The 16,186-nt window shown below is 37.6% G+C and overlaps 1 protein-coding gene across 1 annotated transcript; it reads left to right on the forward strand.

Annotated features, from left to right (window-relative positions):
• Nucleotides 1–12,880: 12,880 nt before the first annotated feature.
• LOC104436935 (FCS-Like Zinc finger 11) lies at nucleotides 12,881–15,516 on the forward strand. The gene is made up of 3 exons (XM_010049786.3): nucleotides 12,881–13,115; nucleotides 13,804–14,815; nucleotides 14,944–15,516. Exons 2-3 carry the CDS (start codon nucleotides 13,833–13,835, stop codon nucleotides 15,101–15,103), a joined length of 1,143 nt encoding a protein of 380 aa, XP_010048088.2. The 5' UTR covers nucleotides 12,881–13,115; nucleotides 13,804–13,832; the 3' UTR covers nucleotides 15,104–15,516.
• Nucleotides 15,517–16,186: the final 670 nt, after the last annotated feature.

Below are 16,186 nucleotides of genomic sequence, written 5' to 3' on the forward strand. Positions count from 1 at the left end.
TTGTTGCCATGCTTGTTGATGTTGTTGGTGTCAATGAATTTTCTCTTGTTCCCTTTGTATTTTCTTTGTCTCTACTCATGTTGTCATTCTCAACAAAATGCACTTTATTTGCAACTCCTTTCACATAATTAGCCTCACGTTCTTGAGAACCTTCCTCAATTCGAGTATGTTTTATCAAATTATTTACGGTCAGGTTCTCAATTGTATAAATAAATTTCTTTCAATAATCATTCTAAGTTGAAGGCAATTTTAAAATAATTGCAGCAACTTGAAGATGGTCAGAAACTCCAATCATAAGGTCATTAAGTTTGGCAACATATATTTGTAATTCCTCCACTTGCTTAGAGATGTAATTTCCATTAACCATGATAAATTCAAAATATTTTAGAGCAATAAATCTAGTAGTTCCTCATTTGTCGGTATTGTATTTGGTTTCTCAATCTATCAATACCTTGTTCATATAAAAAAGTATTGAGAATCCTTCCTCGGCACCTCTTTTCCTCATCCTCGCGCCTTTTCCTTATAGCTTTGATATCATCAGAGTCATCATCTTTTGGATTAGAGATAGTGGGTAAGTTGGGGTCGAGGATGTAGAAGTACATAATTCAGATAGAAGAAGAATCATATTATCCTTCCAACAGATGAAATTACTTTCCTCATAAGGATGGATTCACAATTTGTCACGATTGTGAGCACTTGATACAATTGATGTTTCCATCTTTATAACAATTATACCTTAAGATTGTCGGGGAAATTTGATTGTTAAAGAAGATGAAGAAGTAGTAATAGATCCTTGATGCTTTGATGCTTGATGATGATTACTGTCCTTAAAGTATTATTTGCCCTCACTATTGTTGTTGCTGAGTTTAGAATAAATATAACTCTATGATATACACTAAACCTGCAGAGAAACAAGTTCAACAATTACTTGAATCTCTCTTGGAATTTCTCCTTGAATATGTTAAGACTACGTGTATGAAAAGAGAAGAAGAGAGAGTTCTGAAGAGGATGCATTTATGAATAGCCGTGGCTATTATAAATAATATGTGAATTTGTGTCTATTCAAAGAAAATCGATCAACATATCTTTTGGGAGTAGGTACCTTATTCCCAACCATTGCCACTCTTCATTTCAAGAATGACTTCTTCGTAACCACTGATAACTTCCTTTTGATCAAGAGTCATGTATTCTCTTAAACAAAAGACACCTTACCACTTTTATAATAACAAACTATTTCAACACCTAGAATTAACCAGCATGCTTATGCAATATCCAACAAGCTTGTAGGGGAAGTCCTCCATATGCAATGCTTGTGATTGACACTATTTTGCAAAAAAGTGAAAAGGAAGATGTGAGGAGTGAGAAGACGATGAAGACTCGACAAGAAAGGCATTGATTTCAGCAACCCTTCGATTTAAGCTAAATAAAGAAGACTTGAGGTTTTAAGATTTCTTCAGTAGAGAACTAATGAGAGCTTTACCCATAATAGGTGTGACATCCTGAAATTCGACATTGTTTTCGATAAAGTGAAATGGACATTTCGTCGATGTGCTTATGGTCTTTTTTTCTCTAAGCTGGTCACTTACGAGTTAACTAACCTATTGGGTGAAGCCGTTAAGGGATGTATCTGCAGTAAAATCCCGAAAAGCTACTCAATTTGTTGGATTGGACTAAAATCGCGTTTGATTGATTCTAACCATGAAATTTAATTTGGTTTCGGGAATCGAATATTCGAGTGTGTCATAATTCATTTTTAAGATCCTGTCTCATCATCCGTCAAATTATTGACGAGTCCGAAATTTTAATAAAGAAATTATCGGAAGGAAAATTGAAGACCAAAAGAAAATAGAAAGGAAAAGGGGAAGAGAAAAGAAAAATATGAATAATGATATTAATTATTTTCTTTTTTCTCTCTCCCTTTCTCTCTTTTTTCTCTCTCTTCTCTCTCATCTCCCCTCCCCCTCGTGCGATTCCCCCCCCACCGACTCACTTTTCTTCTTCTTCTCTCTCTTCCTTTTTTAACCAGTCAAACCTTCTCTCTCTCTCTCTCTCTCTCTCCACGTTCGAGCGAGCAAAAACATAAGCAGAAAACAGAAGTAGCAGCGCCAAGAGAAGAGGGAGACCAGCAAGCCACCGAACTGCCGTTGCTCCACCGCCCGCCGCTGTCCCGCCGTTTACGCGTGCACCGCCCCCACCGAGCTGCCATCCATCCCTCCCCTCACGCTAGTCCAAAGGCCGTCCAGCTTCCATCTGCCTCTGTCCGACCTCGTTCCAGCCTCCGTGAGGCCGAGGTGGCGCCGGAGCCGCCCGCAGCCTCGCCGGCACCGCCGCCTACCTTCCCGACCCCCTTGCCGCCCCCAACTCTCTCTCTTTCTCTTTGTTTTGCAGCTGAACCAGCAACCTCGCCGAGTGGGTTTCCAGCACCTTCGGGCCCGCTTTTGGGCCGTTTCCGGGCCCCGAACCCAAGGCTCGCTTTGGAGTTCGTTGTTCCTCGTGTCACCCCCATCGGATTGATCCGATTTGCGCTTGATTCCGGTGAGTAATCTCACTAATCCCTGATTAGTTGGTTAATTATGCTTAAGGGTTGTTTATTTTTAATTAATTAGATTTAGGTGGTTAGATTAGTATGGATTAGTGCTTATTAGTCAATTGTGATGCGAATTAGACAAATTGAGTGCGCATTTAGCAAGTAGACGTGGTCTACTATTTATTGAAAGTGTCTCGGGATTTTTCCCGACCCTTAGTAGGCTTCAATTAGGTTTTTCGGGCCTAAGTGGAATTTTTGGTATTTAAATATTAATTTTCGGAATTAAATTAAATAATTATTTATTTTCGAAAATTCAACTGGGAAGGCCCGGGACCGGAATTTTATGCTGGTGACCTTGGTGAAGTCCATTTATTTAATTGGGCTTTATTTTGAGCTAAATGGAATTTTTAATATTTATTAATTAATTTTCGAAATTAATTAATTAATTATTTATTTTTGGAAATTAAGATTTAGATGGCCGACGACTGAAATCTCATGCTGATCGTCGTGGCGCAGTCCGTTTATTAAATTGAGCTGCAATTTGTATGAAATTTATTTAATTATGAATTTTTAGGAGTTATTCATATTGAGTTGATTGTTAATTATTTGGTTGAGAAATCATTGGGTATTGGTCATCACCTGAAAGGAAATACGTGGGCTCAGTGAATTGGAATATCACCTGGAGAATGCACGTGAATTTAGTGATTGAATATGTCATCTTGGCGAAGAGGTCGCCTAAGAGAATGCACATGGCTCGGAGACTCGGTAGGTCTTCCTAGAGATGCACGTGGCTCGGTGACAGAGTTTGGCATCTAAAAGGGAACGTGGCTCGGTGAATTGATGCATCACTTTGGTGAGATAGCACCTAAGAGAATGCACGTGGGCCTGGGCATCGTAAAAAGGATACGTGGCTCGGTGATCTGATGCGTCATCTTGGCAAATTAGTGCTTTAGAGAATGCCCGTGGGTCCAGTATTCGCAAATAGCATCTAAAAGGGCACGTGGCTCGGTGACTTGATGTACCACCTTGGCAAAGAGGTCCCCTTAGAGAATGCACGTGGGCCCAAGGTTCGAGGCACGTGGATCGGAGACTTGGAATGTCGTCCCGAAGAATTCACGTGACCTAACTTTTAGATACTCCTCAGTGGAGAATGATTTGTGTGACATGTAATCGACTAGTTCGATTTGTTTGGAGTAAATAGGTGCCTATTGTAAATTGTACTTACTTGCAGGTGGGATTTGAGGCTAAGGTAAGTCCTCTGCCCTGTGCGTGTTTAGGCAGCCTATAATATAATGGTTTACTAATCGGGCCTTAGTGGGGTAAAACTCGCCGAGACGTGGTCTCATCCCAGTTTGGGGAAAACATTTCAGGACTCCGATGAGGAGCTGAGGAGGAGGAGTCTAGGAAGGAGAACTCAAAAGTGAAACCTGAGGGGAAGAATTTTTGGAAGAAGAAGATAATAACGAGAGGGGTCTTAAATACGACCCGGATGGACTGAAATTCTATCTTCTTTTGAGATCTCCATTTTGATGTGAATAGAGATAGAGTAAAAAGTTGTGAAGTATTCTGGTTTGTGTTTTGTATAAAAGTTTGGTTATAAGTTTCAATATGAAAAATATGGCCCTGCTTTTCTATCACATTGATTTATTGTCTGGGGATTTATAACTACTTCCACATGTACTTAATAAAGAAAGGGTCGGCGATACTTAGTCTTGGGATATCGCATTATAAAATCGATCAAGTCAGAAGGATGTGCGCATGCCCGAGGATCGGGGCGTGACAATAGGAAATGCATTGTATCGAGCTAGTAGAGGTAAAACTATAACGATTTCCAGTTCAGTGATTCAAATAATTCACATGCTAACTCTAACATAATTTATTAGTTTTTGAATTTTTCCTTTTTTTTTTCTTTGCTTTTATGTATTTTTCTTCTCTGCCAGTGCGAGTCATTGACAACCCTCATCAGCCATGCAAGCCTTACAAGACTAGGCAAGGGTTGCCTCCCCCCAGCTTGGTGGGGCCGAGAAGGCAAGTGAGGGCCTTTGTGCCCTAGCTAATTGCACCCTAGCTGACCACACCCTCACCCTAGGCCTTTGTAGCTAGTGGCGCGATGAAGGCCTTGGGTGAGGTCATTGCAACCTCGCCAACAAAGAAATAAAATACAGAAAAATAAAAAAAAAAAACAAATAAATGAAAATATTATTAAAAATATCCACGATAAAGCCATTCACATTAGTAATTTCGGTCTATATTAGTCAAATAGACTCATTTGGCAAAATGTAAAAAAATTTAGGACGCAATTAAAAAGATTAAAATATTTAAGATTGAATTAACAAAATTATAATATATCTAGACTTTTTGGACAATTTTTCCTAATTTGTCTCGAACCCAAAGAAGGTTTTGAACATAGAAAAGCTCTGAAAGGTCTTTCCTTTAGTGTGTGCACTTTTGGCGTGAAATCTGGATGGTTTAACATCTTAGACGCATCATATATGTACATACAACCATTACACTAAAAAATGTCTCATGCTAAAGATCATTTATCGACTATTTGGACAGAATATACGAAAAGTATCGATTTTAGTCAGGAGAAAATTCATACAACTGTAAATTTCACTGAAGAAATGATATCGCAAATGGACAAACATCATTCTATCAACCATGTTCCTCCCTAATTGTATAAGTGAAAGCAGCCCTACACTTGTGTGAACTTTCGCCCTCTCATTTCGGAATAAAAGCGCAATTATTTTCATTTGAACGACCCTCCTTCTCAAATAATATCTATATCGCGTGTCTTGACTTCATTCCTTGTAATGCGTTCTACAATGAGTTCATAGTAAATTAGACAAGTTTATACGATTGTGTTTAAATCGTGCAAGCCCCATTTTCACTGAATTATTTTGTGAAAAACCCAATCTGATCATAGAACCTTGCAGAGACACCTAACAGCATGTGCTTTGCTATATTAAGAAATCTTCAATTAATTTTAAGAAGAAAAGGACAAATCGGCGGACAGATTCTCCTACCCTAAACCTAAGATAAGGTTTTATGCCAAGTCCAAACACAAACAGATCATTTTCCTCCTCTTTACTCAATCCTCTGCTTCCTGCGACCCTAACAATTATATTGCAATCTAATTAACTAATTTATTCATGTGATGATTACTAAGTGCTTAAGTCATATATACATTAGCATATAGACCATATCTTAGACTAGGACAATGTGCCGGTGCCTAGCGCATTAAAATAGTGAATTGTCGATTATTTTTGCAATTTAATTCCCCCTATGGTTGGAATTTTTCGGTATTTGTGGTGGGGTTAAAAAGTACTTGTGGTGGGGGTTAAAAAGCTTTATTATAAAGAAACGCAGAAGTATTTTTGTAATTCGATAATAAAATGAATTGAAATTGGGGTTAATGATTAATTAGTATGATGTCATTCACTTTTTGTCAGGTAGATAAGTGGCAACGTCAGACCGCTAAATTATTTTATATATGGAAGGAAAAAAAAGAAGCCAAAGTCCAATGTGAGTGCAAGGGTAAATTTGTTGTTCACTCTTCACACCCCCCCATCTTTTCAGTGGCCCCATCTCATTTCTAAATTCTTCATTCAGTGAACACTCATAAATAGACAAATGGATGGAATAAATTCTTCTGTCCTCTAATCATATATAATATATAAATATATATGTATGTGTATGTGTATACGTATTTATGGCAATATTGACTTTCACTATTATGCAGTTGGGCTATAATTGCTTGATTTCTTTCTTTCTTTTTTTCCATCCATTTGGAATCTAGTGCTCTTTGTTTTATTTACATTTGGGTCTCCTTACCTTTTCTAGATCATGTTAATATAAGGATAATTAATTCAATTTACCACTTAAGATACCATGACATTCAGAATATAAATCTAACTATGTATCCTAAGGAATCTCAACTAATTACATCCTTTTTAAGTTTAGATTGCATCGAATGATGCGTCAATCAAATGGTTTTGCTTTCGAGAAGCTGCACAAATTCTAGTATCAGAAGCTCACTAGTTATTATGGGAGTATTCCCATCTGTGAGTTGTGCTATTCCATTCTTCTTCTTCTTTTATTTAGCTACTTTTGCTGATCTAAAGTTTCCAAATATAGAAAATACTCAAGAGAAGTTAATGCCAAATCACACACAAAAAATGTAATTTTCTTCAATGTCAGTATTTGTAAAAAATGAAAAACGTAATGTAATTACATCTATAAATTATCAAAGCACCAAAAGCACTAAACCTAGTAAAGAATGAGTACTGTTTTTTTGGGGCTTGAAAAAGAATGAGTACTTTACGGCCCACATTTCCAGTGGTTCATGTCAATTAAGAAAACGTAATACATTATACTATTAGTTGTGCTATTCCATTCTGTTTTTATATTTAGTTACTTTTGCTGATATAAAGTTTCCTAAAACACAAAACCCCAGTAGTTTCATAATTCAATCTACCTCTTCGAATTAAACACCAAAGCACATTTAGTTAGCTTTTACTGAACAAAACAAGTCTTCATTTTGCTTCAATCAAAAACTGGTTGCGCACGCAAGGACTACGAAATTCATGAGGAACTTACTTGCTAGACCTCGCCTTTCTTGAACATAAGATCTCAACGGTTCAGCACCCAACCAACTCCTTGGTTTTAAATATGAATGAACATTCACCGGAATAAATCTAGCTCTCTAATTCATTCAAAGGCGGGTTATTTGTGCTAAGAAGAGCAAATGTGGTATTTGGGATAAAAGTGGAACGTCAAATTAGGTAATACTCTTTATGTTCTTGCCGTGACTATTGAAGATGAGTTATTGTAGTATATAAAAAGTGCAAAGACCATGAAAGGGGCCTATGATAACTTGGCAGCACTGTTCGCAAGGACCAATGATGCCAGGTTACAACGATTGGAGAATTAGCTCCTCTCAACTTCACAAGAAAATGTGACAGTAAGTCAATACTTTTCCAAAGTTAAATCTATTTGTGAAGAAATTTTAAAGTTAGATCCTCAGAACGCCATCTCTGAGACAAGGATGAGAAGAATAATAATTCACGGGTTAAGGCTAGAGTATAATAGTATTGTTACGGCCACCTGTGGATGGGCAAATGAGCCAACATTGATCGAGTTGGAAAATATATTAGCCAATCAAGAGGCCTTAGATAGATAAATGCCTAAGATCTCAATTAAAGAACATGAAAGTTCCCTCTTTAGTAATAAGAGAGGGCTTAAGGGCAAGAGTAGATATGATGATGGCACTAAAGATTGCAAACGAAGGGTTGTGGAAATTGGAAGAGGCAACAAGAATGGAGAAGCACTCAGCCAGGAGGAGCTCATTGAGATCACGACGATAGCGATGATGAAGACAAGAACAACATAAGATGTAGCAAACGGTGCTGCATTTGTGGCAAGGTAGGACATATTGTTGGAGTTTGTTGGAACAGGCAAGAAGGAGAGTGAAAGTGAAGAAGAATGAGACTTTCAAGTGCTTGTTGCATTGAAGGATTGAGAAAATTTGGCAACCGCTTTTATAGTTGAGTCAAATGATTCAACAATTCCTGTCACGTCCTTGAAGAAGAGCAAGCCAAGGGAGAACTCAAAGAAGCAACTAATGACACTATAAGGACTTGTGAGAAGGAATTGCAAGAGATGCAGGAGATGACAAAGAAGCTGAGAGTGGAAAACGTGAAGATGGAAAAGATGTTGAAAATGAGAGATAAAATGCTCAAGGAAAAAGAAAGGAGCTAGAGAAGTTTTGATGTGAGTTTAAGAAGTTGCAGAAGCTTAAGGAAATCAAGCCCACTATGATGTTTCCAATTGGTCAAACTAGGAGAGACAATAAACACATGAAGGAGAAAAAGAAAGGTTTCTTTGAGAAAAGGGGGCCATCTCGATCTTATATCCCACGATGGGAGGATCGATGAAATAGAATCAAGGAGAAGAAATCCTTTGAGAAAAAAGGATCAAGATGTCTCCATTGAAGTGCTTTGTATGGGACTGAATCTGTTGAAGCATGAAATGAAACTCACGAATGAGAGGGTTGATCAAATAAGTTCTAATCTCAAAATTCTTACTAAAGATATGTCGAAGACAAAAGACTGAATTGAGTGAAAAGAAGGAAAATGAGACTAAAGCACAAGCTGAATTGACACTGCATAAACCCAAGCTTCATGAAACCCGATGGAAAGTCACAACAGGAGAAGCAACTGAAGATAGAACCATAGAGCCATCCACATATGAGAAAGCTTCGCAAGGTGCAGAATGGAAGAAGACATTTGAAGAGTTTGAAAGCAATATTTGCACGACTACTATATCTAAATGAAGAGAGTCGTCGGTGAAGGGGAGTGTTGGGTCAATCACCGCCTCTCTCTAGATTATTCTTCATCTTGACAAGTTCGGCCCCCTCCCTCTCTCCCCTTAGAATTTTCTAGTAAATGCTACTAGACTCTAGGTTGTTTGTGGTAGGTAGAGCTTGTGGCTATAAATTGTCCAATATGAAAGATGGAAGCAAAAATCTCCCTCGTGTCAAAAATAATTTGTTGTGAGAGTCGATGGATGAAGGCTATAAATAGCCTAGCCTCATCCACCTGAGTTCACGCCTCAAATAGAAGGACAGGGGTCTTGTGTAGTAAGTGGTCTTCAAGTGTGGTGTGTAGAGTGTGCTGAGTATGTGTGAGAAGTGAGTGATAGTGGTGTATGTAGCATGTTTAGTGAGTGGCGTGAGTGTGAGAGTCTATCGTGTGCTTAATAAGAGTGGTGTAATTAAATGGTTTTGTAATATTAATAAAGTGTTTATTATATTTATTATAGTCACGCTTTCGCAACTCAACATGCGGTTTGGTATTATTTTTGTTATGAGTAAAGTTATAGCTGTTCTAAAAAGTGTTACTTCTTTAGCTTTAATGAATCAATAACACTAAATGAAAATATTTTGGGAGGTATCTATTTAATATCAATCGTAATAGTAAACACTAATCTTTTGAGATGTCTCACCTTTCAAGTATGACATTAATCAATGGTTTTAAAAGGAAGAAAACATTACAAAAAAAATGGTCTAGCAAGAGGCCTTCACTTTGCATACAACTAAAATATTACGGGTTGCAAGTACAATGCATTCTTTTGAATGTACTAGATTAAAGTTTTCTCGTGGTCACTTTACAAAAATAAATAGAAAAGTGAATAATAATTTAGAACGATTTGTCGGTGATGCAAGTGTTGATTTTAGAGGAAAAAAGTTACCCTACGTTGAACAAAAAAAGAAAGGAAGAAAGGGCAATTGATTGAGCTAGATACACTCAATAGCAAATAATTAAATGAACGAATAAACAAATAAAGCAAGAAACACAGCATGTGACTCACGGGGTAATTGTTCATCAGAAGCATCGGGTCAAAAAGCAACGAAAAAAATATTTAGAGTTTGGGACCATAATTAACCATGTTCACCAATTAGAACTTCGGTGATTTCATACCTAAGGCTAGGAAAGTTGAGGGGTATCCTAACATTAAAGTTTGTGTGATTAATGCACATGCGAACGACCCCTTTTATAAAATTTGAAAAATGTTAAAAGAGAAATCCTGGGTATTTGACAATTTTTCGAGTCTTATTAAATATACTTTGAAAACCCTCAATGAATATGTTTTTGGTCGATTTCTAAATTCTCTTGAAAATTATGATATCCACTTTTAATTAGCATTATTAATACCATGGGGCTGTTAATAAGATGCTAAAATGTTTTTGAAAAATCAACTTTTTGCTCGACCAAAATATGCTAAATTGATTTTTCAAAATAATCCTTTATGAGGCAGAAAAAAGAATTATGGGAAGGCGTGATGGCATTGATCATAGCTGATAAGCAATTAAAGGCATGAGGCTAAAAGTGGCATTTATTTTCTCTTTTAGCAAGCAGTACAGTGAAATAAAGCGAAGTGCATCATTGGGAGTCAAAGTGGCTAGGACCCACAAACCATTTTTATTGTAGAAATAAATTCTTATTATCAATGGCATTTCTTGAACGACAAAATCTTCTGCAAAATTTTTAATTTCTTTGGGACAACATTTAGCAATTGGCACAAACTTGATGTTTCCCTAGTTTGCTTGTGTTGAAATTTCATTGGTTCTTGAATTACTTATGCATGAAAATGCTAACTATATGTTTCCCAAAATTATATTATTATTACACGTTATTCAGATATTTTTGTGTGATGTGCTTGCAAAATATATAATTATGCATGACATAAATACAACTAATTCTTTAGAGATCAATTTTCATTATACATACATATATATATATATATATATATATTTGTGGCATACGGTCATGTAGATCACTATAGCAATAGCATATATTGAAGTGAAAGCTACATAATTGAAATTACGGAGCTAGTCCATTCTCGGATTTGTTGATATAAGCCGATTCTATTAAAAATAAGGGACAGTGACTTCAACCTTTTTGTCTCATTTTAAAAATGAAGAGGGTAGTTGAAAATTGAGATAGAGCGATATACATTCAGTTAGGTTATACATAGGTTGTAAATATCCTCGTATATAATTTGAAGTTATATAGTAAGAAGAATTAACATCAGCCAGTGCTATGTGCATGTTCATGGCACTACAACTATCATTACATACGTAATGACTTCCAGACATACCTTGATTTAGGAAATAGTGGGCGTGAGTTACCAAGGGAACTTTTTAGTTAAAGGCTTTTTAGATTAAAAAAAAAGTTAAGAGAGAGACCATAATTATAATCTCTTCCATAATAGCGGCGATAAATCCGATCTATGCCAGTTTCAAAAAATCATTACACATTCATCATCAAAAAATCATTACACATTCATCATTAAACAAGCAATATGTGTGTTTGTGGTTAGTTGACTATCTGAATTATTTCACTTGCCAATCATATTAGAGTGAATGTGTAACTTATTTTTTTACACCAATGGTGAACCTAAAAATCCATAAATAATTCAGCTAGTCTCACTTATTTGTTTTTAATTGACTAATTATTTCAAATGATACAATGAATCATTCTTAAAAATATTTTTCAAATCATTCATTTTTCGCAAAATAAATGGTAGTTGAAAATAAGAATACCACTTAGACTAATATTATATGATATAGTTTTGGTCCTCCAAAAAAAAAATATGTTTTGGGGTGTTTGATATTCGCTCTTAGAATTTTTCTATACATCACTCTAAATTCACTCTCGTCTCAGATTTCATATATAATGAAAATGACAAAAGTAACCAAATCATGGGTTCTTTGTTTTACCCCCATTTTGCTTGCGAGTTGCCTGGGCAGGTTTAGCAGGCCCAAGAGTTGGAAAAAAAAAAAAAACTTTGATTTTTTTCGAGAAATAAATAAAAAAATAAAATTCACTGTAATTCAGCTATTCATCTTTTCTATTTGGGAAAAAAGATAGAGAGAGAAAAAGGGGAAGTGGGCGAGGGATAAATCCAGAATTTCGACGGAAATGAATTAAACGTCCGTTTAAGCTGACCGTTTGTCAGCGGCACGATTGAGAAGAGCGTTTTTTTTTACCACGTACGCTTTGTCGTTTTGTGGTGACTCCCCCTTTAAAAAAAAAAGGCCTTTTTCATTTAAGTTTTCCAAAAGGAAAAAGAAAAAGAAATACCAAAAACGGAAATCTCCCTCGCTTCCCCTCTCACGTACGGTTTGTCGTTTTTGATGACTCACCCTTCAAAAGCTTTTTCATTTAATTTCTCAAAAAGAGAGAAAAATATCGAAAAATATAATCTAACTCTCTCTCTCTCTAAAAGACTGAACCCCACTTTATTTTTTAAGGCCTTTATTGTCCCACCGACCCGAATTTCTCTCTGGTTCGGCCACGTGGGCATGCACCAAAGAGTCGCCAATTTCTAAATTTTCCATTACGTAAATGAAAGATAAAATATACATGTACACACGCGTACAATCAATGGATATGGAGGTAACGGACATGGGTTTTTGATGAAATTTTTTTATGGTGTCGATGTTGTTTCATCGCGTCTTTGAAAAGCAGAAGTCGTCCGGCTATCTCCTTGGAATTCATTTAATCGAAATGGGTTTCTTCTCGCTATGGAATTGGACATGAAAGAAGTAAATCCCGATATCAGAAGAGGGAAAGAAGAAGTCGAAATCGGGAAACTCGACTGGCAAAAGCAATTAGATGGCAAAGAGATGAACCGTGGCTTTTTTTTTAATTATTACAGAGATGGCTTTGTAAGGATACAGACACGCGTAGCCCTGTAGTCCAACGACGGTGCATTGCACGCACATACGAAATGAATGAACAGATGGGGAAAGGGGGAGAGAGAGAGAGAGAGAGGTGTATATGACAAGCTCGCTGGTTCGCTGAATGTGAGGCATATTTCGGGGAGAGAGAGAGAGAGAGAGAGAGAGAGAGGGAGGGAGGGAGGGTAGTACAAGTGTACCCACGAGCACAAGAAGTTGACAAGAACTCGTTTTTAGCTGCATTTGGGTCTTGTTTATCTTCCTCATTCTTCTTCTCTCTGGATAGTATCATCTCTGGAGAGTTCCTGGAGGAAGGACAAAAGAAAAACGCAGAATACCCAGGTGGGTTTTTTTTTTTTTTTTCCCACTGTCTCTGTGCTCTATTCCCTTTTATTTTACAGATTATGCTACAGATTTTCTTGGAATGTCCAGATGAATGATCGAAGGTCTCCGTTAGAGTGCATGAGGTGTGAAGTTTTTGGTGTTCGTTGGCAGCTCTTGTTTTCCTTTCTTCTTTCACTTTCATCCTGGTTAATGTCTTTTGCTGCAATGTTGTTCTTAGATTTCTCTCATAGCTATATGGAAATGACTGAGTTGGTATGAGTTTAATCTGGAGTGTATCGTTTTTGTTTTTGTTCTTTTTTGTGGGTTTGATCTTTTCTACCTTCAAAGCCATGTACTATTTGGGGGAATAAACAGGAGAAAAACATCAGAGTTCTTCTCTTTGATGTGGATCGAAACTTTTGACCATCTTTTTATGTAATTTCAGACTGAAATGATCGTTTTAATTTATCTATTGCATGGTTTCGACTGTCTCACTTCTTCTTGAACCCCTTCACTGTCATGTGTGAATGAGGTTTTTCTGGTGATTCAAGGTGGATTTTTCCCTCGTTGAGGTTTCCATTACTAATGTGGCCGAAAGGGGGAAAATACTCTCTCTCTCTCTCTCTCTCTCTGAATGCCCAATGATTCACTTATTCAAACACATTTCATCCTGATGCAGCTAATCTTTCTTGGTGATTTGAAGCAGTGGGACTTTTTGAGACATTTTTTGGGATAATGCTTGGTAAAAGGGCCAGGTCAGTGCTGAAAGATCGCCAGATGGCTCAAAGAACAGTTGCTAATCCTGATTGTGAGCTTAATTTGAATTCTAAAAGGAATACCTTATTCAATCTCCCTGGCCTTTTTGTGGGTTTGACCCCTAAGAGACTATCAGACTCTGAATCAGCCAATAGTCCTACCTCTCCTCTTGATTTCAAGGCATTCTCAACTCTGACCAACCCTAACAAGTCCCCTAAATCACCACAACACAAAAAAATTTGGGATCGCGACAAAGTGGGCTTAAGCATTGTAGATTCTCTTGATGATCATGCTAAAGCATTGCCTGGAAAAGTTCATCAGCCATCAAATAACAAGACCTTTCTTCACGGTCTCCAGATGAAGCCTAAAAATCCGAACTTTGACACAGATACTCGTCCCGTTGAAGCAGCTAAGTCACTGCCAAAGAATTATGCATTCTCTCATACCCACTTGAAATCTCCCCTCCGTGATACTAACTCCAATGTCGTTTTTGAGATTGGAGTGGACCTTCAAGATACCGGACCTTTTGGGAAAACCCGGTCGTGTTCTCTGAATTCTTGCACTATTGTGAATTCTTCTTCCAAATTGAGCAAATCGAATCCAAAATCAAACAACTTCTTCCGTTCTGACCAGAGTTCCTTGTTGGCGTCACCTGTCTCTGGAAATGGAATCAATGGACTCATTGCTTCTCTCCCGAAGAAAGAGATTGAGCTCTCCGAGGACTATACATGTATAACCTTACATGGCCCTAACAAGAAGACAACCCACATTTTCGGTGACTGTATTTTGGAATGCCAATCTAATGGAACAATGGATATTCATGGGACCAGTCAGAACAATCGGCTGAGTTCACTGAGTAAGACTTCTGAAGCTCTGGCATTGTATCCATCAGACATCTTCTTGAGCTTCTGCTTCCACTGCAAGAAGATTCTGGAAGAGGGAAAAGATATCTACATGTACAGGTTCGATCATCATACTAACATGCATTGGGAGCTTTATTTATATATTATGTGATTTCCACTGGCAGTGCTTATGAATTGCTTAAGTGGTTGCTCGAGCTGATGTACTTTGTCTTTTATCTTCCATGCAGAGGCGAGAAAGCATTTTGCAGTTCACAATGCCGTTCAGAAGAGATCATGATCGACGAGGAAATGGAGAAACCCATGAATACTACAGCTCCTGGGGACGCATCTGATTCGTGCAATGGCCAGGGCAACCTCTTCGAGACCGAACTCGAAGAAACCAAGTAATCGAAGCTGCTTCCCATCAGAGCGTCTCCTCCACCATTAGCCCCGCAGATCGTCCGTTCACAAAGAGCTGTTTCCATGTGCATTTAATCTGCAGCCATGGATGATCATCAATCAAACCCCTTTTCTATACATTGCCTCAGCTTTCGCTGCTTGGTGCTTCTATACTTGGTGGTATAGGTGGTGGGGAGTCTTCTTTTGGCATTGAGAGATAATTGAGACGTTTGAGTTTTGTTTTCTTTGCTTTTTGTTGTTGTCATTTTATTCCAAAGAAAGGAGGTGGTATGCCGGTTTTCATGGCTCCCCAATTTTCTGTCCCTCTAGAGGAATATCAGAGTTCATGTATGAGCATCCAAATGAACTTGAGCTTTTTGCCTTCAACAATATAAACTTGCTCTTATAGTTTCGTTCACAAATTTGCTTGCAAACTCATGTTTTTGAGAGCAAAACTAATCGATCCCGAGATCTCTATAGATGCAAGGATTTCCATTCTATGGCATTCGATTCAAATGTCGGTGTTTCTTCTTCGTGCATATCTTGGTTGGGATGAACAATTCCACTCCTATCGATGTGCTTCCAGACCGGTCTCCAACATTTGCGGTTTCGCATAATCTAGACGGCCCGCCATCGTCAGACGACAATTAGGGCCTACGACGGATGAAGTTCTAGTGATCTTAGGCTAACATTTATCAACACGCAACCCGCCCAAATTAGGGGCGATCAGTTCTTGATTCGGTCCGGTTCCACTCAAGAATTAGATTGCTTGGTCTTGGGAAAGAAAATGTGGGTTTTGCCCAAGATTCATTAGCTGAAAATGCAAGGCTTCGAGGAGGAGAAAAAAAATAAGTTTTTCTTTTTCCCAATTTATTTTAACAGTGTTGTTTTTTATGAAACTAAAAATATAAAAAATATATATACCACCGATTTTAATTTTACAGAACTAGGAACCAAATTGGCATCCTTGGAACTGTCCAAAACATGTCAGTTTTGTCTAAACCACGCGGTTCCTGGTTCAGACGATCCTCTCTGCTCACCCCTAACCAAAATATGCACGCCAATGCTTGCGTGGTGACGTTCTAGAGAGTT

Source organism: Eucalyptus grandis, chromosome 3 (assembly GCF_016545825.1).
Source record: "Eucalyptus grandis isolate ANBG69807.140 chromosome 3, ASM1654582v1, whole genome shotgun sequence".
Classification (NCBI taxonomy): domain Eukaryota; kingdom Viridiplantae; phylum Streptophyta; class Magnoliopsida; order Myrtales; family Myrtaceae; genus Eucalyptus; species Eucalyptus grandis.

What these genes read in the sequence shown, in the direction of transcription:
- LOC104436935 (XM_010049786.3), top strand. Translation starts at nt 13,833, where the DNA reads ATGCTTGGTAAAAGGGCCAGGTCAGTGCTGAAAGATCGCCAGATGGCT. An exon ending in AAAGATATCTACATGTACAG is followed by an intron (nt 14,816 to 14,943) that starts GTTCGATCATCA and finishes TCTTCCATGCAG; the next exon opens with AGGCGAGAAAGCATTTTGCA.